Source organism: Eurytemora carolleeae, unplaced genomic scaffold, assembly GCF_000591075.1.
Source record: "Eurytemora carolleeae unplaced genomic scaffold, Eaff_2.0 scaffold475, whole genome shotgun sequence".
In the NCBI taxonomy this organism is placed as follows: domain Eukaryota; kingdom Metazoa; phylum Arthropoda; class Copepoda; order Calanoida; family Temoridae; genus Eurytemora; species Eurytemora carolleeae.
Window position 1 is genome coordinate 117,212 of NW_019396382.1, and position 23,318 is coordinate 140,529.

The 23,318-nt window shown below is 33.8% G+C and overlaps 2 protein-coding genes across 2 annotated transcripts; both read left to right on the forward strand.

Moving 5' to 3' along the window:
- Positions 1-3,437: 3,437 nt before the first annotated feature.
- LOC111702120 (protein SMG9) lies at positions 3,438-18,208 on the forward strand. The gene is made up of 18 exons (XM_023473698.1): positions 3,438-3,789; positions 4,340-4,400; positions 4,977-5,038; positions 5,483-5,522; positions 5,768-5,881; positions 7,543-7,666; positions 8,390-8,500; positions 10,714-10,781; positions 11,439-11,527; positions 12,251-12,304; positions 12,597-12,679; positions 13,093-13,172; positions 13,844-13,897; positions 14,262-14,347; positions 15,172-15,306; positions 15,841-15,913; positions 16,620-16,726; positions 17,927-18,208. The coding sequence occupies exons 1-17, from the start codon at positions 3,467-3,469 to the stop codon at positions 16,719-16,721; spliced, it is 1,659 nt and encodes a 552-aa protein (XP_023329466.1). The 5' UTR covers positions 3,438-3,466; the 3' UTR covers positions 16,722-16,726; positions 17,927-18,208.
- A 1-nt stretch (position 18,209) lies between these two features.
- Positions 18,210-23,318, forward strand: LOC111702122 (glutaredoxin-3). Its single transcript, XM_023473701.1, has 10 exons — positions 18,210-18,279; positions 18,465-18,535; positions 18,856-18,977; positions 19,411-19,498; positions 20,109-20,206; positions 20,523-20,604; positions 21,246-21,345; positions 22,214-22,317; positions 22,568-22,669; positions 23,065-23,318. The coding sequence occupies exons 1-10, from the start codon at positions 18,216-18,218 to the stop codon at positions 23,197-23,199; spliced, it is 966 nt and encodes a 321-aa protein (XP_023329469.1). The 5' UTR covers positions 18,210-18,215; the 3' UTR covers positions 23,200-23,318.

The window sequence follows — 23,318 nt, forward strand, 5'->3', positions numbered from 1 at the left end:
TTTTGGTTATGACCAACCATTATACATGTTTTGAAAATACCCTCTGAAGTATAATTTATTTCAGAACAAAGAAAAAACTCATCCATATGTTTAATTCAAATATATCATATTTCTTAACACTACATTGTCACATTTTGCAGAATTTATATTATAACTATGATTTAATGTATAGAATTGTCCAAATACAACTATTAGTTTGTCATAACATCTAACACAGCATCCCTCGGGGATCATACAATGCTCGGACATATCATACTTGGGGTATGAAAACTGTCCATGCTGATCCAGACGTCTATGGTCCGAGGAATAGAATGGAAAATATGATCGGATACAGAGCCCCACAATGGAGAGAAGAAGTCTATGAAGAGATGGTCCACCTTGATAATAAATCCCGTCTAAGGATGGGCAGAGCGGCCATCAAGAACTTCATGGTACTCTATGATCTGATTAAGTGCAGTGCTGACTCAAAGGTTAAAGGCCTTGAAATCGAAAAACGTAAACTAGAGCAGGAATCCAGCTCTTCCAAGAAGTGCAAGTTAGCACAGGTTATGCGTTAAAGCTGCAGTTCTATCATGCACAATCTAATATTGCGGTGAAGAGCCATTTGTTATGTTTATTTATATTTTTTGTTTCCAATTAATTTGGTGAAACGCCGTTCTAGTTTTTCTTCAACATTTTTTATACTTTTCTTTCGCGATGAAACACTAAAAATAAGGTGTCAAAATTATTCTCCTTAAAAATTGGTCAAATGAGAATTCTAAGAACTCAATTTTAAAACTGAAAATTCAAACAACACCAATTATCAAATTGAAAAGCTTTAGAGTTTTAAATAGTTAGGCTTCGAATACTTTAATCCATCAATTGAATCCAACAATTGAACTGTAAGATCTTAGATTTGAGATTTTTAAACACTACAACTAGTAAATATCCTCTCACTAGTCCCCCAGCTTGCAAAATAACCGATTTCGGTTATACCGCCTCGTATATACGACAGGCTTCGCCAGAGTTGGGCGGAGCTCCGATCATCATGTCCGATGTAGGTCCTGGCGGTATAGTAAACGGCACCCACCCAGATCTGTCGTACATACGATGTAGTATATACTACAGCGCACATATGATCTCCCACATCTGAACACTTCGATGTCGGTACCATGTAGTATATACTAAATCGAATTCTTTCTCAACGATGNGGCTCCTTGGTTGGATTCACATCAGGCTCCTTGGTTGGATTCACATCAGGCTCCTTGGTTGGATTTACATCAGGCTCCAAGGTTGGATTAACAACAGGCTCCTTGGTTGGATTAATATCACACGGGATAGATTCACATAAGTGTTTCATGTTGAAGAGTTTGAGAGTAACTGAATCTCATAAATGTATTGCTGCTGCGCGGGTTGATAAAAAATTAACGGTTCAAATGTTTGATTTAGTTACTTTGATCTCCTCTTTAGTATATACGACAGCGAAAACATGGATTATATACTACGGCGGTATATAGACCACTTCACCGTCGCACCTACGACAAAGGAACTACAGCGGGGATATATGGAGTATATACTATGGAGGTACATAATTGCTCCTCCCTCGCACCTACGACAGAGGAGATATTTTAGAAATATGGAGTATATACTATGGAGGTACGTAATAACTCCGCCCTCGTACTTTCGACAGAGTATCTACGGCGGAGATATATGGAGTATATACTATGGTGGTACATAATTACTTTGCCATCGCACCTACGATAGAGGAGATATAGCGGACATCTGGAGTATATACTATGGCGGTGTAGTAATTTCTTCGCCATAGCACTTACTATGTAGGGGACATGGAGTACATACTATGGAGGTATAGAAACCTCTCCGCTATCGCACATACGACATGGCGGAGACCAAAACACGGCGGAGATCGAATGTTAGCTGGGCCTTGATAAAGGTCTATCTTATGTTTCTGTAAAATACTAATCGCAGATTATGTAAATCCATGGATCTCATGCAACTAGTCCTCACATAATTAATCTACCTTGTTTTAAACGATTTTCGCCTCAATTCAAAAAGAGATAATACTGGTACTTAACGGTGAATCGCCTTATCATTTTATTTTTCCAATTTCTGTATTTTTTGTATTTTTTGTGGTCTATCATTAATGCCCATGTTTAAAACACCTCTCGTTAACACTCCAAAACGAGACTCCATTGGCTATTTAATGGTGTATCGCCTTATTGTTTTTATTGCTCCTATTTTTTCTTTAATCATGTAAGTTATTCGCATCTCGTGTTGTTGTTCTTATACTTTTTCGGATCACCGTCTTAAATTCTGCATTTCTCACTTTACTGTCATTACTGAATTTACTTAACTCAACATAAAAATGAAAATTGTGTCATTTACCAAATCTCTAAGATTTCCACATAAATAAACAGATGCTCCGTGTAAAATATTAAAATCAAAATGTACCTTTCTTTGTTATATATATATAAAGTTTACTTGTTATTTTTGTACTTTTGATCAATAAAAAGATTTGAATAATAATAACATCTAACACTGAAAATTTTCATAACATTTAGAAGAAAAAAACTGTTAAAAAACAGAACAGTTGCAGTAAAAAGTGCGCATGCGTAAATATACTTTATGAACTCATAAAACCAGATGATTGGAGAACGAATATTATTAAAATCAAAATTTACGTTATATGGGAAAAATATAAAAATTTTTGGTATTAAGATTTAAAAATAAACTAAAAGAAAATCCATGGTTCTTTTTATGATTTCTTTTTTATCATTCCTCTTTTATGATTCCATTTCTCTGACGAGTGACGACTGACGAGCGCAATCATGCCGTAAACAGATAAAAACGTTCAACGTTTGTTTTTTGAGAACAAATGTCGGCAAAATTAGTGGAACAAGTGTTTATTTGTGTTCTTAAAATCGTTCTCGAGGACAGGTCCAGTTGTTTAAACTGTGTTTTCTTACATAACACTCTTTCAAGAAAAAATCAAATGTTAATAAACCGGTTTATGGTAATTTCCTAGAAAACTATTTTTGGACCCTGCTCCCCCCTCCTATCAATTTTGTATTTGGATCTCATATGTAACAAGTGGATATAATTCGTCATGTGGCCGCAGCGCCCGGCTCCCTAGCCTCAGCGCTCGGCCTACAAATTTTCTTTACCTAACCTAACACTATAATTATACGTAAAATAATTAATAAAAATTTTGACGAACATTAGTGGTCATGTATAAAATTGACAGGAACTCTGGGACAGACTCCCGGTTTTGACCATAGAAAAGTTTTTTTCGATATATTATCTTTTACAAGAAAATTGTTTGTTTTTTTATTGTTTCTGACAGTCTTAACTCTGCCATAGTTGTTGAATTGTTGTAGTTCGTGTTGTACTAATCATTAATATATTTTAATTCTGTCAATTCTATCAGGCACGGTGTATGATGGATTGTTTTAGATGACACTAATTTAAAATGAGTGGCCGGGGCGGAAGAGACGGAGGAAATCGGCGGCGAGATGATTTCAGAAGGAATGATGGTGGAGGGAACAGGGGAAGATATGAGGGTGGAGGGAATGAGGGTGGTGGAGGCGGAAGATTCGAGGGAAGAGGAAGGTTTGAGGGCGGAGGAAGATATGAGGGAGGAGGCGGAAGATATGAAGGAGAAGGCGGACGATACGAAGGAGGCGGCGGAAGGTTCGTAGGGGGTGGTGGAAGAAATGAGGGAGGCGGAAGGTACGAAGGGGGCGGCGGAAGATATGATGGGAGTGAAGTGAAAGGAGATCGGGATAATAGAAGGTAATAATTGAGACAATATGTTGTAATTCACTTTTTAACTATATTTAATATTTATATTAAAAAATTTATATAGTTTGATTTATTTTTCAAACGTGCTGAATTTATTGTGCCTAACTTTATTCATTATAGGTGGGCAATACAAGTTTAGAAAAATATATTTCTCATAAATGTAGACTTTTCTTTACTGGAACATATCTTATTGCTCTTTTTGATTAATGGTATAAACAAGCGATTTTTAACTTTAAGACATAATAACATATTATTAACCTATATCAATATAATAAAACAAGACATTCGTATATATATATATAGATATATGTTGCCTATAGCCAGCCAAACGACTGGACCGATTTGGCTGGAATTTTTTGCGGACACTTATGGGTGGCCAGAGGGTGACTGATATAGGCTAAACAAATTCGATATTTTTTTTTTAAATTTCTCCACGGGCAACGTCGGGGCCTTCAGCTAGTCATTTATAACACTTAAGTTTGTATTCTTTAAATAAAAAGCACTCTATGCATTGAAAATAAGTTTCAGCAAATCTTTTTAGATTTCGGGATAGAAGGAGACGAGGGTTTGATAGGAACGAGAGAAGAGAAGGAGATGCAGAGGTATATAAACTCGAGAAATAAGATTGTAAATTGTCAATAACAAAAATTTCTGAAAAAAGATCAGATTTACATTCAAGTTCCATTTCAGACATCTTCAAATGTTTGAAAGAATTTTATCATTTGTTTTAAATCGTTTTAATTTTAAATTTTGATTCTGACCAAGATCCACAGTGATCTAGATTGCCTTGAAAATAATACACCTGTTTTGTAGATCTGGACTTTCGAGAGTTGTCACCTTGTTGCCTTTAGTTTTACATTTCTTACTCGCAACTTTTTTGTGACCCCTAACAGTAACAATTTTAAATGAAATTGCGCATGTTTGGTTTGCGCTGAAAGGGTTTTTCATGAGAGCATTCGCTGGATTAATAGATCCTGATGCCCGTAATCGGAAACGTTTATCTGGATCCAAATTTTATTTATTTTCTTATTTTTTCTGCAATTTTTTATTTTAATGAAACTTCATTATTCACATGTTTTTGCTGAAAATGTTAGATTGATTATTTATTGTTGTATGTTATGGGTTATATTTTACTACTTGAATCCGAACAAGCTGACTTTTATGAATTTATATTTAAGGTTGAACCATCAGCTGGGGAGGAGGGGGAAGTTAAATATGGAACACCCTCAAGAATATTTAGGAAACAAAATATATTTTTAACTAGTTGCTTTGGTTTTCATGCGCCATTTTTAAATTATTTTCCATGATGATATATTGCGAATTTTGATATAATCTTAGTTTCATTTACGTTTTATTTGGCCGGGCAATGTAGGTTCTCACAATAATAAACCCCTTTTTGTTAAAAGATTAACTTAAAGTGATTGTAATTGTAATTTCAAGTGACCCTCCATGCAAAGATAACAATGTTCGATTTACAACGGTACCCTTGAAACCTTTCTGATCAATATTCAGTTTTTTTTCTAGGTTTTTAAGTGTCAGTTGAAATTACGCTGATTGTCCCTCTAACTGTTAAAAATGCGCGTTAACTTTTGAAATTTGGATTTGATTAGATGTTAATGAGACCTTACAGAATATGATTATAAACATTTGTTGAGAAAAGTTTTTTAAAATTATGATTTTGTAGACCTGAGTATAGAGAGCAAGGATTTCAAGAAGAGAGACAGGAAATTGATCATTCAGCATTCACCGTCTTTTGACCCCTTTTTTTTCTCAGAAAAAGCATAAATTTTCCCGAAAGTGTTTTACTTTTCAGCGATAGAAACCCACAACTTTTTTTCTTTGAGTAAAATGAGTAAAAATGATCGTTGAAGAGGATTTTAAAATTTCCCCCTATAAAAGTTTTATTTACCCCAGGTCCATTCAGTGGGCAAAACCGTACCCTAGGTTGCTTTGAATGGTTGAAGTTTAGGATCAGAAACCGATAATCCTCGCTAGATCAGAGAGAGCACTGGAGAGAGACAAAGCAGAGAAGTTAGACCAGGAGTTCCCCGCCCTAGGAAAGCTAGAGGTTTCGGCCTCAAAGGTAAGGAAAACTAGAGGTTACACCCCCAAAGGTTAGGGAAAAACAGAAGGTTACGCCCTCAAAGGTTAGTAAAAACCAGAAATTACACCCTCAAAGGTTAGGAAAAACTAGAGGTTACACTCTCAAAGGTTAGTTAAAACTAGAGGTTACACCCTCAAAGGTTAGTAAAAACTAGTCGTTACAGCCTCAAAGGTTAGTAAGAACTAGAGGTAACACCTTCAAAGGTTAGTAAAAACTAGAGGTTACACCCTCAAAGGTTAGTAAAAAAAAACTAGAGGTTACACCCAAAGGTTAGTAAAAACTAGAGGTTATACGCTCAAAGGTTAGTAAAAACTAGAGGTTTCACCCTCAAAGAAAAGGAAAAAAACTAGAGGTTATACCCTCAAAGGTTAGTAAAAACTAGAGGTTACACCCTCAAAGAAAAGGAAAAAACTAGAGGTTATACCCTCAAAGGTTAGTAAAAACTAGAGGTTACACCCTCAAAGAAAAGGAAAAAACTAGAGGTTATACCCTCAAAGGTTAGTAAAAACTAAAGGTTACACCCTCAAAGAAAAGGAAAAAACTAGAGGTTATACTTTCAAAGGTTAGTAAAAACTAGAGGTTACACCCTCAAAGAAAAGGAAAAAACTAGATGTTATACTTTCAAAGGTTAGTAAAAACTAGAGGTTATACCCTCAAAGGTTAGTAAAAACTAGAGGTTACACCCTCAAAGAAAAGGAAAAAACCAGAGGTTCCCTCAAAGGTTAGTAAAAACTAGAGGTTACACCCTCAAAGTTTAGAAAAAAATCATTATATATTAGAATTATATACTTTGCTTGTCTGTCACATGGCCCCAGGGAAGGTTCCGCAAACTTTTATTTGTTATTGTTTTATATTGTATACAGAGAAGATGCTCAAAGATAGAGCCACAATTAAAAGTACAAAATAGAAGATTGCCTAGTATTAGAATATTACATAATGTAAATCAGAACAGTAGTACAGACGTCTTGCTCCATTGTGTGTTAAAGAACTGCTAGATTTTCTCGAAAAATATTATTCGCGGATTTGCTTGTTTTTAAATATCCCAGAGTTTAGATTTTGTAAGAAATATGGCCTCTACAACCTTTTTATGTTTAAGGGTTATTCTATTATGTTAGTGTAATGGTGTATTTATTACAAGCTAGGTTTTATGACTGATTTTATTGCCAAGCATTGCAAGTCAGAATATAAACAATACACTTGATCTTAATTTAGTTTTAGAATACAGTCGTTTAATTAGTTTGATTGATTGATTACATAATCAGATTATTCATCCATAGGTTGATAAATAGAATTCATGAGTGATTTATCAATATAATAAATATATTGGCTTTTTAATTGAGTGATTGATTAGTAATAGACTGAGTCGTTGATCTGTTTGATTTATTGTTTGGTTGAAAAATGTATTTACTGATTCAGTGATTAGATAGATTAATTAATTGGATAATTGATTGAATATCTGTGTGGTTTATCGCTGACCGTTTGATTGATTAAGTTATTATTGTATAGTAGAGAATTAATGTTGGATTGATTAATTGATTGATTGATGATTTTCTAGAGTATTTAAGGGCGGGATGACGTTCTTATTGAGTTATTTTTGTATAGCAGAGAATTGATGTTGGATTGATTGATTGATTTCCTAGAGCATTGAAGGGCGAGAGGAAAGTGAGATCCCTGGAGTTATTATTGTAAAGCAGAGGGAATCTATTAGAAGCGAATCCCCAGCAGCTTCTTCTGCTCCTAGGGTAGCAGTTAAACGAGATCAAGGTTTGCAATGTATTTTGTTAAAAAATTACCATTCCCCCCCCGGACCATTTTTTATTACTTTTATTCGCATTAACTGCTGAATTAAGGAAAGCAAATCGTTTAATGAGAATAATAAACTGGATTGACTTAAAGATCTTACACCATTGATTGATTGAATGATTGACGTTTCTAGTAAAAATTAGGCCGACGCCCAAGGAAGTTACGTGCGCATGCCGCAATAAATTTTAAGACAGAGAAAGCCTGTTTGAGCCGCGGCGCTCGGCCATTTGGCCGCAGTGCTCGGCCCAGAAAGATCTTAACCTAACCTAACCCTAAAATATATACTTATCTCCCACTTCTTGTAATTCAACGCGGCAAGTGCACGTAACTTCCTTGGACAGCTACCTATAAAGTATATACTAAAGAAAGATCAGTCATTTGAAGTTCAACTTTTCATATCCCCTCCCCATTTGAAGGGCATCACTAACGTTTCATCTAAAATAACAAATGTTTTGGGTTTTAAATTTAATTCTAATAAAATTTCTAACATTTTATATCTTAATATTGGTTGGTTTTAACTAAAAAGATTACTATCAATAATCATAAAATTACTCTGCTTAACCCCGGTGGCGGTCTTGGCCTTCCAAATTGGGGTGGTTGTAAATAACGTACTATTGTTTGATTGATCGATTGTTTGGTTTGTTTGGTTTACTGATAGGTTGATTGATTGAATTACTTTATTAGAGAAAGTAACTGCTAATCTGACCGCTCCCCTTAAGCTGGTTGATGAAGCGCACACGTTCTGTGACGGGATAGGAGATTATTTGACCGAAAACCAGGATTTTACAGTTATAGGTACAGACTTTAGACTTTAGGTACAGAGTGCCCCACTAAACATGACAATCAAAAGACTACTTTAGGTACAGGGTGCCCCACTATACATGACAATTAAAAGACGACTAGGTACAGGGTGCCCCACTAAACATGACAATTATAAGACGACTTTAGGTACAGGGTGCCCCACTAAACATGACAATTAAAAGACGACTTTAGGTACAGGGTGCCCCACTAAACATGACAATCAAAAGACGACTTTAGGTACAGGGTGTGGTTTCCAGCAAAAACTGATTCGTCCAATAAAGTTTTATCTTTGTTCTCCCACTTTACAAACGGGTACAACCATTGCACCCTGAAGATTTAGTTTCTTATCGGAATGCTTAAAATGGCAACTTGGCAAGCCTTCCTCTTGTTTTTTGTATGCATAATTTGAAAATACAGTTTAGATTTAATTCCTATTTAATCTTTGTCGAGAGAAGCTTCGAGACGCTCAACCTTTACTTTACACGCTGCTCGGTCTACAAAAAGTGCTTCATTAGTTTTTACACATTTTTATAGAAAGAATAAAGTTGTTTTCTTACCTAAAAGGACGTTTTAGACCACTACTGCATTCAGCTAAAAGGTTGTCCAAGTTTCGGCAGAAACGCAGCCTTCACTTAGATCTTTCAAAAAGGGTTTGCTAAATCTTTTTAAATGCATTTCATTACTAATGTTTAATTTTTACAGTTTATAAATGTGTATTGTGTACCTATAAAACTCCAGAAATGTGGTGATAGGTTTATACACCCTGATCACTGATCAAGTCCAACTACAAGCTTTTAAAGCTTTCTCATTCTTTCTGAAAAAGTGTTCAGAAATTAATATTTTTAAGAAAAGCCAAAAATTGAGTAAATATTGATTTAATATTAATTGATTAAACTCAAGGTTATAGATATAAAATATTCATAGTTTTGGATATAAAGTAATCTTGAAAGTTTACATTTGAGTTTTAAGATTTTTTAAAGAATGAATTTTTATTTACTAGCCTTAGAGGGCGCTTCGCGCCCATCTTCTAAATAATTGTGAACATGTTCTCTTTGTGTACATCGTAAAACAAAACAAAAATAATTCCCGGATTTTCACAAAAAATTTCGTGGATTTTCAAAATTTTCAAAAATTTAATGAAGATCGAATTTTGATAGAGACAAATATTTGAAATTTTGATCATTCATAAACCTTCCCTGGGGTCCCTAGATATCCCACAAAAAATTTGGACCCGATCGGTTCAGCCGTTTTGACGTTTATTGGATACAAACAGACAGACAGACAAACAAACAAACACCAAGACAAGCCAAATTTATATATAGATATGGTTTTGAAGATTTTGAGTAAATAATTGTTTTAACATTTACGAAAAACAAGATTAGTAAAATTCAGGTTAAATATTTTTTCTTCATCTTCATATTAGGTCTTAAATCGTCTTTATTGTTTACCGAATCGTCTCCAACCTACACAGTAGAATTTACACAGGGTGTCCCAGTAAACATGGCAGATAAAACTCGACTTTAGGTACAGGGTGCCCCACTGAACATGATGGTAGAAGACGACTTTAGGTACAGGGTGCCCTCTAAACATGATAATCAAATGACGACTTAAGGGACAGGCTAGGGTGTCCCACTAAGCATGACGGATAAAAGACGATTTTAGGTACAAGGTGTTTCACTAAAGATGACAATTAAAAGACGACTTAAGGTACAGGGTGTCATATTAAGAATGACGATTTTATGGTCGTCTTTGATCTTATACCTTTGTCTATCTGTGTATCATAAAAGTAGAGTTATTTTTTTTATATATTTGTGAGATAGCAATGAATTGCGGAATGATAGTTGACCATTTATTATAATTATGAAAGATCAAAGCCAAAAGACGATCTTTAAGTCTTGTCTCATTCGTCATGCTCAGAAGGACACCCTGTGGTCCATTTGGCAGGATTTGTAATATATTTTCAATCCTGTCTATAAATTTACTAAATTCCTTAGGTAATCCAAATCTGTAATTAAAAACGAAAAAAGAATTGTTCGAAATAATCCAAGATGGATAATGGGTATTGAACCGCTTATTCTAAATATCTAAGCATAAAGGGAACTGAGAACTAGAAGTGTCAATCACATAAATAATATTGTCATGCTTCTAGGGGTCCTAGGGTTACAGAATACTGGTAAATCACATAAATAATATTGTCATGCTTCTAGGGGTCCTAGGGTTACAGAATACTGGTAAATCTACAATCCTCAATATGCTAGGGAAATGTGGATCTAAGGTTAGCTATTTCTAATATATACTGTTTATAATAATATAGTAATCTTAGATTTTTCTTAAGTTTTAGATTATTTGAACCATTAACTATACTATACAGTATACACTGTACAATATACATCTCCTATATATATGTATATCTTCCCACACAACATGGCGGCGGTCTGAGGATTCCATTTCCTTATGTTCCTCGTGTCCGAGCGCAACTCATGAACCCCTTGACCGATTCGCCTCAAATTTTGTTTGAGGAGCTCGTTAGAATCCTCTGAGAACTCGGGAGAACCACGGGAATCCTCTAAGCTTGGTTTTAAGATTATAAATTGAGTGAGTACCCCCGTACAACGCTGGGTCTTCAAGTGAATTTAAACGCATTTTATTGATAAGAAATTAATTATAATCCTTACTAGATAATGAATAGATCTGTGAATTAAATCCAAAAATTGATAAAATTCACTAAATACTCTTTAACCCTTGGCTTATTAAGAATAAACAAGATAACCTTAATTTTCTATCTGAAAATTGATTATTTACAATTGTTGTTTATCTTGAAAAATGGCTTGAAAATTTATTAGTAAGTTACCGCTTGGCGTTGGGAATTGGACATTGAACTCAATAAATAAAGAATTGCTTGAATTTGCAGTTGCAAGTTTAATATTTCCAGGATGAAGATATATTCCGGGTTCAGGGGTTCGAACACCAGATGTTGGGAGAACATTGCACAAATGGAGTTGATGTTTATGTAAACTCAAGGTACAGGATGTCCCAGTGAAAATGTTTTTATGTGAACTTAAGGTGCAGGGTGTCCCAGAAAACATGTTTATTTAAACTCAAGGTACAGGGTGTCCCAGTAAACATGTTTATGTACACTTTAGGCACATGGTGTCCCAGTAAACATGTTTGTGTAAACTCAAGGTACAGGGTAACCCAGTTAACATGTTCATGTACACTCTAGGTACAGGGTGTCCCAGTAAACATGTTTATGTACACTCTAGGTACATGGTGTCCCAGTAAACATGTTTGTGTAAACTCAAGGTACAAGGTAACCCAGTTAACATGTTTATGTACACTCAAAATACAGGGTGTCCCAATAAACATGTTTATGTACACTCAAGGTACAGGATGTCCCAATAAACATGTTTGTGTAAACTCAAGGTACGGGTGTCCTAGTAAACATGTTTTTGTACACTCTAGGTACATAGTGTCCCAAAAAACATGTTTCTGTTAACTCAAGATACAGGGTGTCCCAATTAACATGTTTATGTACACTCTAGGTACATGGTGTCCCAATAAACATGTTTGTGTAAACTCAAGGTGTCCCAGTAAACATGTTTAGGTGAACAGAGAGTGACAGAGAATTATATTAAATTCTGCATTTCATTAATTCTGACGTCAGAACCTCTTTCATCATATCACTTAATCAAATGTTAACATTTTTAGACACTTCAACTTATTTTAATAATTTTTTACTTTCAGGCGATATATATTGTTAGACTGCCAGCCTCTTCTTTCATCCAGTATTATGGATAGGTAGGTTATTTTAATTGTTGTTAATAATATTAATATTATTATTGTTATTGTTATTGTTATTGTTATTGTTATTGTTATTGTTATTGTTATTGTTATTGTTATTGTTATTGTTATTGTTATTGTTATTAGGTTTGGGATTTTATCATTCGAAGTTTTGTTAATGTTACAGTTATTATCTTTTTTATTTATTTTCATATTATTATTATCATGATTTAGAAATGAATAATTATCATTATTTTTTAACTGGAGTATCATAAGATCTATCTTTTATTGCAATGTTGTCTTTGTTTAGATCTATCCAGCTGGAGAAGAAGTTTAATGCTGAGTTTTCAACTGCTGAGAATACAATAGAAGTTCAATCCCTTCAACTTATAGGAAACATCTTGATCTTTTCTACATAAAATTTCTTTGTCCGGGATGCTATGCTAGGCTCTAAAAACTTGAATTTTTTGGCTAACGTTTGCTGCATAATGCATATGCTTATTAAATAGATTGTTGATTTTTTTATTTTCAGATTAAATTGTAAGCAATGATTTTCGTCAATTATCACTTTGTAAGGGTTTCATTCCCTGAGCATTAACATTCTTTTTACGTTGTTTTTAGCCCGCTTTTGAGCTTAAAAGAATTTTAAAAAGTATCGAAAAATAAAAATCCTGGTTGGATACACATAATTAGTTATTTTACCCCCCCCTTGTGGGAGGAGGGGGGGTTATATTTGAATATATATTTATTATTTATTCATGGTTAAGTAGTTCAATTTACAAAGAATTGAGAAGTTTCTGTAATAGGATTTATATTTTCTGTTTGTCATGTGGTTATCCTGGTTCAGGACTGGTTTATGGATACTAGTCTTATCCGTCTCCTCCAGGTATACAATAATGCTGTACCTTAGGACCTTAGGACTCTTACCGCTGATGAGCCAATGACATGCTTCTCCAGCACAAACCATTTATTCGGTTATGGCATTACATGCAAGGGAAGTAAGTTATCTCTTCCGTTCTAGTACAGCCAAGTCACTCAAGCTTTTCTTCAACAACCTCTCGGGGCCATTGAACAAATGGCAACCCATCTTGTCCATTAGGGAATTCACCTGGGAGGCCCGTAGGTCCGTAGGTGACCTCATTACGGACTCTTACACATCTTAAAGAACCTTATCCTTCTTCTTGTTCATGATCCCCCAGACAAACAAACCAATTCTTTTATTTACCATATCCTCCTTAGACATCAGGCCTGCTTCCAGAGCGCCGGATACACCCGCTGCTGACTTGGGTAATTGTAGGATGAAACTCGATACAGAGTGCTGTATTCTATCCAAGCTTTCAAAAAATGAAAAAAAAATTTGAATTTCTAATATGCAACAAAATAAATTTGGATTACTTAAAAAATCAAAGCTAAAGGAGCTACGAGGTCACAAAGTTTTACCGGTGATGTAGCATCGATTTTACCTTCTTCTGTCTAGTTTGTAATGCCATAGGGGGAGGGGGGGGGGGGGTAATTTTAAAAGAATGCCTGGTTAATCCTTATATTTCCTTGTTCTAGGCTGCTGAAACCTTGAAACCTGTTACTCCGACCGCATCCGGAGAAGATAATCAAGTAAGCAATCATATTAAAATCAGAATAAGAGAAACTTATTTATTTAGACAAACCTGAGTCTAAAGTTGCAGGTGAAATGTTGAGTTCCAGGTCAAATTCCGCTCCGTACCGGGACCAGTTTAGACTTAATTCCAACCTCTACTGTCTATAGCTTAAATATTTAACTCGTCGATTTCTGCGAGTTAAATAATTAAAACCCATTACTTCCCGCATTTTCCAAACTGAGTTGAACATGGCTTAAATTGAACCGTATTTATAATTTATCAACTCAAATTTTTAAATCGTACAAATACTGTTATAATTATGACAAAATAACTCTATTTGTGTAAGTGTAAAAAATTATCTTAAATTGCCTGTTGTCTAGCTGAGTGAGTACTTCCCCCACCTTGTGCTGGTGCAGAACAAATGCGAGCTTAATGACTTCGAGGATGATATAAGTGATGAGATGAGGTTTGTAATTTATTTGGAATGTCTGATTTACAACAGTACCCTTAAAAGCTTTGTCTGATCAAGAATCAACGCATAGATTATTAATTTTTGTTTTAAAAAAAATGCTTTAAAAACAGCTGATATATAGATATGGTTTTGAAGATTTTGAGTAAATGTTTATTCCAGAGCAGAAGTGTATATTTTTCAGATTCTGTTTATTCCAGAGCAGAAGTGTATATTTTTCAGATTCTGTTTATTCCAGAGCAGAAGTGTATATTTTTCAGATTCTGTTTATTCCAGAGCAGAAGTGTATATTTTTCTATTTGTCCAACCATCCCCACCCGGGGGGGGGGAGCAAAAAAATAAGCTTTTATTAGGTTTTGGGGAAAAATGATGAACAAAGGGAAAACGAGAAGGGAAGGGGAAAAGGAATAAGGGAAGGGGGAAGTGGGAAGGGGAATGGGGAAGGTGGAAGAGGGAAGGGAAAAGGGGCAAGAGGGAAGGGAAAAGGGACAAAAGGGAATGGAAAAGGGGCATGAGGAAAGGGAAAAAATCACGAAAAACAGTATTAGAAATGTCTTTTAAAAATCAAGGGGGACCTTGAAGTTAACCTTATTAGGAATCACCAAAGCGCTCCATTTTACTTCTAAAATCTGAACATTTTCTTAGCATGGGGACGCTACGCCCCCCGCCGTCGCAGCAAACTAAGTTGGCGCTGGCTTCAGAAACCTGGATATATATACTTGTTTAAGTTGTGGACTTGGGGAAAAAATATGATTTTGAAGGGATGGGGGAATGGGATGCCAAAGTTTGAGTCTCAAAACTAATATACACCCCTGTTCTAGAGATGTGTACGGGATGCTCTTTGCAAAGTCTAGATTGAACTGGAGAGAGGAGGAGAGGGATACTCCAAACCTAGTTCTTATTCCGGATATAGAGGGAGACAGAGCAGATATTCTCCAGTATAGGATTAAACCTAGGTTTGTATCTGGATATAGATGAGTGATATTCCAGTATAGGATTAAACCTAGGTTTGTATCTGGATATAGATGAGTGATATTCCAGTATAGGTTTAAAACTCTAGGTTAGTATCAGGATATTGAGCAGATAAACTCCAGCATAGGACTAAACCTAGGTTAGTATCAGGATATTGAGCAGATTTGTATCAAGATATTTAGCTATTTGACATATTACGACATAAGCTAAATTTTTAGTTTCCTTATTACCAAAGACAAGATTTCATGTGAACCTCTATTTGAAGATATGCATTCCTGAGTTTGAATGTATGATTCACGACGGTACCCTTCAAACCTTTGTCTCGCCAAAAATGACGAAAACATCCTCTTTTTTATGAAAACTGAGCATTTTCTTCATTGTTTCTAAATAAAAGTGATGTGCGGATTTGCGCATCAGAAAAAATGAAAGAAAATTTATTTATTTTTAAATGGAAAAATATGGATATCTATCTTATTATTGCTCAGTTTAAGTAAGTCCCTTTATTTGTTTGATTTTAGAGTAGATTATGAGAAAGCGGGGAGATCTCTACGTCAGAAGGTTTTTAACCTGCCTCGTAAACCCTTGAGCCAGGTAATACTTTCAGGGATATGCATTTTTGAAGATTGGGGGGGGGGGGGAATTTGACATTACCTGGGAAATTTTTCTCTTCTTTTTGATATAACCCAAAAACTCACTTTTTTCTCCCCAAAAGATATTTCTTTTTCTCAAATTCAACAAAGCATTAATTCTGAACTAATTCTTTTTGAAAGAGGGCGGGCAATGGTTTTTCAAGAAAATTTTATTTTTATTCCTTGGGCCCATAGTCCTTCTTTTGGTGGTTAAGTTTGACCTTACTTTTTGTAACGGTTTTCAATCAATTAAAAGTTGTGTTGAATGTTGATCTTTTGAAAAAATAATCGTTTTTAATTACTATAATCTTCTTTTTATATTTTTAAAAAATTCTGTCATACATTTTTTCTTTAAAGAAAAAATTATCTTCAAACCGACATTGATGACAATTATGATGCAATGACAATGTAATCGTAAAGTTATATTAAGCTTTTGAAATATTATTATGGTTGATTATTAGCAGGGTTGGAAAAAAACCCGGGTTTTTTCACACAAAAAAAGCAGCCCTAAAGACTTTATCATTATAAGAGTGAAGAAAAGGCAATAATTAGAAAAATTCTTTAAACCCAATAAAACCCACAAAAAAAACCACTCAAACCCACTCACAGGGTGGGTTTTATTCGTTTTTTTGTTGGGTGGGTTTTTTTATGCCAACCCTGATTATCAGGGTAAGCTGAGTGAACGAGCCTGGGCTAATCTGGCGTCAAGGACCTGGGACAATATCAAGAAATCACCCTTTTATATTGAATACAGTCAGCTACTCCCCTAAATCAGGTGAAACCATACTATTATTATAAACTATGACATTAGAAAACAAAACTTAAAGTGACCTTCCATATAAAAAGTTTCATGCCAGATTTACAATGAGGAAAATATCGTCTTTTTCTTGAATTTTTTTCTATTTTTTTCTTATCTCTGAAAATTACTAATTTTAAGATAGAAAATCAAGGATAATTAGACACAGGTATGAAAGAATACTTTTGTAAATCAGGTCTGAAATTCTGTTTTTGCCGTTGTTAACTGCCCAGTTGGCCCAGTGCCCCTTTATGGAGTGGGTACAAAACGCCCAAAAACAAAACGCCCTATCAAAACGCCCTATGCAACAAAACGCCCAATGCAACAAAACGCACAATTACAAAACGCCCAAAATTTCAATGCGCCTAATGCAACAAAAGGCCCAAAATCCATAAAAAACTTATAAAATCACAAAAAATTCGGGGGGGGGGGATTCAAAATTTGGGGAGTTAAAAGGTGTGTGTATTATTTCAGGGTCATTGTTATTTTTTGATATTTTTCTTAAAAGTTTGCCGTGCCAATGTAGTCATTTCTCCGATGTTCAGCAAATGCTGTAGACAAGAATAAATCTTTTTAGAATTCTCAAATCAAAGTGAAGATATTTATTTTATTACGGCGCCTTCAGTAACCACTGAAGGCGCCGTAATTATTTTCTTTGAAATGAAAGTTTAAATGTTTATGTTTATGTTAGGATTATTTTCAGGACTCCTGGCGGAGTATATAAGAAAATTTCCAATTGTCATGATATTCATATGGTTGCATATATCACATTAATATACAGAGTATATTATATTCAATAATTACGAATATCCAGTGAATCAAGATTAAAAATAAGGGACATTTGTTTCTTTTTTGTAGAGTTTTTATTTTTTCTCTTCCTTGACATTTTTTTTTATTTTTCGACATGTTTTTTAAAAAAAAAATCTTAGATTATGTAAATGAAATGTATTTGAACTTCTAGCCGCAGCGAGAGACTCCTGAAAACTGACTTTAACAGAAAAGTTGCGAATTTTCTTGAAAACAAAACGAACATTACTGTCTTTTTTCACATAAAATGTGGACTTTTTGTAACATTGAACGTTTTGTAATTCAGCGTTTTTTAGCATTAGGCGTTTTGTATCCACTCTTTTTTTGGCAAGGATGATAAAGTCCCTTTTTTATATTCTATTATCAATCTAGGTTGGAATCCTTGAAACTGGTTGAACTGTTTGAACCCTGAGAAGTATCATCTAGAAATCCTAGACAAACTACCCTCCAGCCATTTTAAAAGCCAAGAGGATCTGAAATAATGAAAACAAAGATCCCTAGAAATGTCCTGGAAAGGGGTCGGAAAGGCCCTAAAAAGGTTGGAAAACTGGATCCTAAAAGTCCCTTCGAGAATTGAACCGTTAAATTTCATTTGAAAACATTTTTTTAAGCATTTTAAAGTTTGATTTATTGATTTAGGGAATATTTTTCAGAGTTTATAATGGCAACTAAAATAGAATCCGAGGCGGAATATACACAAATGCTCAATTCTCAAGAGCTTTCAGGAATTTTATCTTAATTATTGAAATTTTTAAAACATATTCAGCACAAATTTATTCACTTAAGTTTTGATTTGAATTGATTCGATTCGCATGTTAAATTGAAATTGAAAAGAGTAAACATAGATTTTAACGTCTTAATTCCCAAGATTGATTGTTAACCCTTTTAATAATTTAAAATTTTGCCCCAGTTGTTCATTTCTGGGCGGATTTTGCCGCCGAATGCAAGAACATGGCGGACGTGTTGGAGGAGCTTAGTAAGGTAAATATTTGATTATTTGGTTGATAGGTCAATGAATTGGTTTATCAGTTGGTAAATTTGTAGGATTTATTAGTTGGTCATTCGTTTGATTAGTTGATTGATTTGTTAGGATTCATTGGGTTTTTTAAGTTGATGAATTTCTGGGATTGATTGGGTTTGGGGTTACTCGTTTGATTGAATAGTAGATTAATTGATTGGTTAATTGGTCTTAATTGTTTGATTGGCTTGTGGGTCGAGTGATTGCTCAGTTGGTTTGTTGATTGATTGATCGTTTAATTGATTGATCGTTTAATTGATTGATCTATTGATTGATTGATTAGGAAATGAAGACGACGCGGTTTTACGCAGTTGAAGCAGAGAAGATGGCTGAAGTTAGTATGAAACATGAGATTGTTGCTGTTCCTACCGTTATCATTTTCAGAGTGGGGAAGGCTGTAGACAGGTAGACATCACATATCAGGATCCGGATGTTTTTAAACCAACCTTTTTTCTAAAACAAAATTTCTCGCATTTCTGGAAATTTCATGTTTTTTATTTCGTATATATTTTGGTTTGTATTTCTACACATGGATCTAGAATCAATATATTGGCCAGGTCATATTGAAGCCTGCCTATTGCAATAAAAAAAACTTTGGGCGCTTATGATTGTTGTGGAATAAAAAGCATGAAATTTAATTTCTTCTGCGAGGGAGGGAGGGGGGGGGGGATAAACAAGTTGACATCAACTGGCAAGTAATTCCCTTTCTTTAAGTTTATTTCCTGAAAATAATTACTCACATACTTTTTTGGAAAACTGGGTTTTTTATCAGGGTGGAGGGGGGGGGGGCTGGATGATATTTAAATAAAATATCTACCCCTGAATTTTAAATGTGTAGGGTAGACGGTATGAAGGCAGCAGAGGTGAGCAAGAAAGTAAAATTACATGCCCAGCAATCTAATGGTATCCCACCTTCACAGCCTAAGGTATAGCAAATGCTTTTAAAAACTATCAATCATAAAGGGATATCAGATTAAACCAATTCATGGCAATGAGAAATATCAAATCATAAGAGGGCTTAAAACTTAAAAACTATCCAACTACTTTATAACAATGCTAACTTCAATAAGATGTAAATTTTCTAAAATAAATAAAGAAGCTTCTGCATTTTGATGATGCTTACATCATTTTTCGTCTTGAGTCAATTCATATCTTAGAATTTATCTCTTTCCGCTCTTTGTTAAATTATTATTATAGATTTATTTCGTACACAAATGTAAAATGGTACACTGTAATAAGACAAAAACAAGAATAAAGTGTAATATATAAATATAGTTTCTAGTCGGAACATAAAAAGTTGATCATGATTGCGATTTCCTTATCATCAAAATTGTTCAGAACAAAATTATCTTCTTTAACTTTATCTTTTTTAATCGACTGTAAGCCTAATTAAAAGTGACCCTCCATTAAAAGATCTTCCACATTGTATTTTAGATTAAGATTTCAAGGGTACCGTTGTGATTCGGACACATGACCTTTTTAAAAGATGGCTATTTTAAATTACGATAACAGTCCCTTTAATGCTATAATTTTTAGAAGGAGGACTTAAACACGCGGCTTAAGCGTCTGATTAGCGCGCATAAGTGCATGCTCTTCATGAAGGGAAACCCTAGTGAACCAAAATGTGGATTTAGGTAAATGTTAAGAACATTAAAAAATTTAAAACCCTGAATTTAATATTTTGTACTCTTTGTTGCCGGGGAGGGTTAAAGTGATCTTTTTTTCAACTTTTTGCCATAAAATCTTTTATTTTTTGTATTAATGCAACTCGCAAGAAACTAGTATTTAGAAACTATCAAGTTAAAACTTTAGAACAAGGAAAACAGGTTTTTATATTTTTAATGCGTATGTACGTTGTTTATTGTTTATCTCTGTTTCATTTGAATCAATTTGATTTTATAGATTAAATACTATTTTTTAGATTTTTATTTATATTTTTTAAATTTTTAGTAAACAGACAATTGCCATCTTGGATGGAATGAACGCTGAATATGGAACTTTTGATATTCTTACCGATGATGAAGTGAGACAGGTCAGAAATCACTTGATCATTCAATTATATTTAATTAAATATAGTAATTATATTTAATTAAATATAGTAATTATATTTAATTAAATATAGTAATTATATTTAATAAAATATAGTTATATAATATTATAAAAATTAAAGAGGTAATGATTGAAAATAATAATCATGTAATATAAGATGACGTTTAAATTATTAAAATGAAAATTGAATAAACAAAATATTAACTTTTAAGAGAATTAAATAAGTTAAGCAATCCATAAAATTATTTAAATTTATAAATAGATGAGCATTGAGCAAGGAGTCAAAATAACCAATTTTAAACTTTTTAGCTGATCAGTCAATAAATAAAATTGTCAATTTATTCTTTGTTAAAATCAAGTTTTACTGGATTAAGAACTGTTTTTTCAATAAAAAAGCTAAACTCTTTTCATTAGAAGCATGATATATCTTTTTGTCATGTTACAAAGAACCGTAACAAGTAAGACATTTTGTAATATCTCTGTAAGTATCAAAAGCAGCCGGTTCTATTTTTGAATGTAGACTCGTATAACTGCCTAGGATCTGGATATGAAGTCCGATTGTCAAAACCTCTTTATAATGAATGTAAATTATAAAATGAGAAAGAATTTGATAAATTACCGCAGGGTCTGAAAACCTTCTCTGATTGGCCGACCTATCCCCAGCTTTATATTGACGGAGAACTCATCGGGGGACTTGATATTATCAATGAGATGCTAGCATCAGGTAACAAATTCTAATTTTGATTTCCCGAAAAAGTAGATTTTTTACGAAAACTTCGTAGAGCAGGTCGTTATTTTACTTAATTGTTTAAGGGACGTTAAGTAACAAATGTAACAAGTACATCTTGTATTTTCTAACTTGTATTAATTAGTGCTAAGGATCTGGATCCATTTTATCAGTAACAAAAATTGGCAAAATATTAATAAATCATGACAGAAAAAATGTCTGCTCAATAAAAACATAATTTCAACTAATTACACATCATTTGATTAAAACCTTCACAATTAATTAAAAAGCGATAAAATTGGAACATTTTAAAATTTGATTTTGTTATTCGAAATAAGCTGACATTTTAAAGAAATTTCATGAACTGGATTTGTATATATTTTTTTACATGACGGATCCAGGATCCGGTCTTCATCAAAATTATATAGATCCCACTGAATGTATGTATTCAGGTGACCTGAAGTCGATAGTACCGACTAAGGTTGATCTAGATGCTAGATTACCTGAATTGATCAACTAAAATACGAATGTATTCAGGTGACCTAAAGTCGATGGTACCGACTAAGGTTGATCTAGATGCCAGATTACTTGAATTGATCAACTATATGAATGTATTCAGGAGACCTGAAGTCGATGGTACCGACTAAGGTTGATCTAGATGCAAGATTACCTGAATTGATCAACTATATGAATGTATTCAGGTGACCTGAAGTCGATGGTACCGACTAAGGTTGATCTAGATGCTAGATTACCTGAATTAATCTACTATATGTATGTATTCAGGTGACCTGAAGTCGATGGTACTGACTAAGGTTGATCTAGATTTTAGATTAAAGGAATTGACCAACTATATGAATGTATTCAGGTGACCTGAAGTCGATGGTACCGACTAAGGTTGATCTAGATGCCAGATTAAAGGAATTGACCAACTCTGCCCCTATCATGATATTCATGAAAGGCAATCCTGAGGTGTTAATTTTTATTTAATAGCGAAAGTTTATTTAAGAAATCGAAACAAGTTTTAGAATTGAACATTAATCTAATATGTAAATGAACTAATATTTTTTATATTTTATTTTATTTTTTTATATTTTTTGTAGAGACTTATTTGTTAAGATTCATAAAAAAAAATATTGAAAACTGATCACAATATTGAATAAAAAAATTCAAGAAATTATATAAAATCTGAAAAAAACTATTTTTTTTGTTTTTTTTTCAGAATCCCCAATGTGGATTTAGCAGAACTCTTATGGAGATAATGAAGGAAACTAAACTGGAATTTAAGCATTTTGACATTTTTACTGACGAAGATGTGAGACAGGTGAGCTAAATCTGAAGGAATTTAAAGGGATTGTTCAGCCAAATAAAACACATGACAGCTAATTAAGAACATAAAACCAATCTTACCAATGTTTCCTAGGCCAGAAAAATATGTACTCTTTCTTTTGAATTTTTTAGACTTTATAAATAGTTTTTTCTGAAATGAATGTCAGTTAGCAATAATAACAAATTTGTCTTTGAAAAGTTATAAAAATTACAAGAAACCGGTTTTCACGCAAAACAGCGGAATCTTAAGGACATTATTGAACGGTAAAATTGACAAAGTTGTTTTACTAAGTTTAAAATTGGTACATTAGGTGTACTGTGTACTGTGTAGTTTCAACATGGTACCATGGTATTAAGTAATTGCTAAATTTTTTAATTTTTCCTTTTCAGGGTTTGAAGAAGTTCTCTAACTGGCCGACCTACCCCCAAGTTTACGTGAAGGGCGAGCTGGTTGGGGGCCTGGATATCATCAAGGAGCTAAATGAGGCTGGAGAACTTGTCAGTACCCTTAAAGGGGAGGCGTAGATATCCTCCAGGGTTATACTTAGAGCTCTCTTCAAATTCATAATGTAATAATTACTGGTTTCAATTTTAATTCCCGGTTTAAATTTCGGACTGCTGATTAACTTTTATACTTGCAGAAA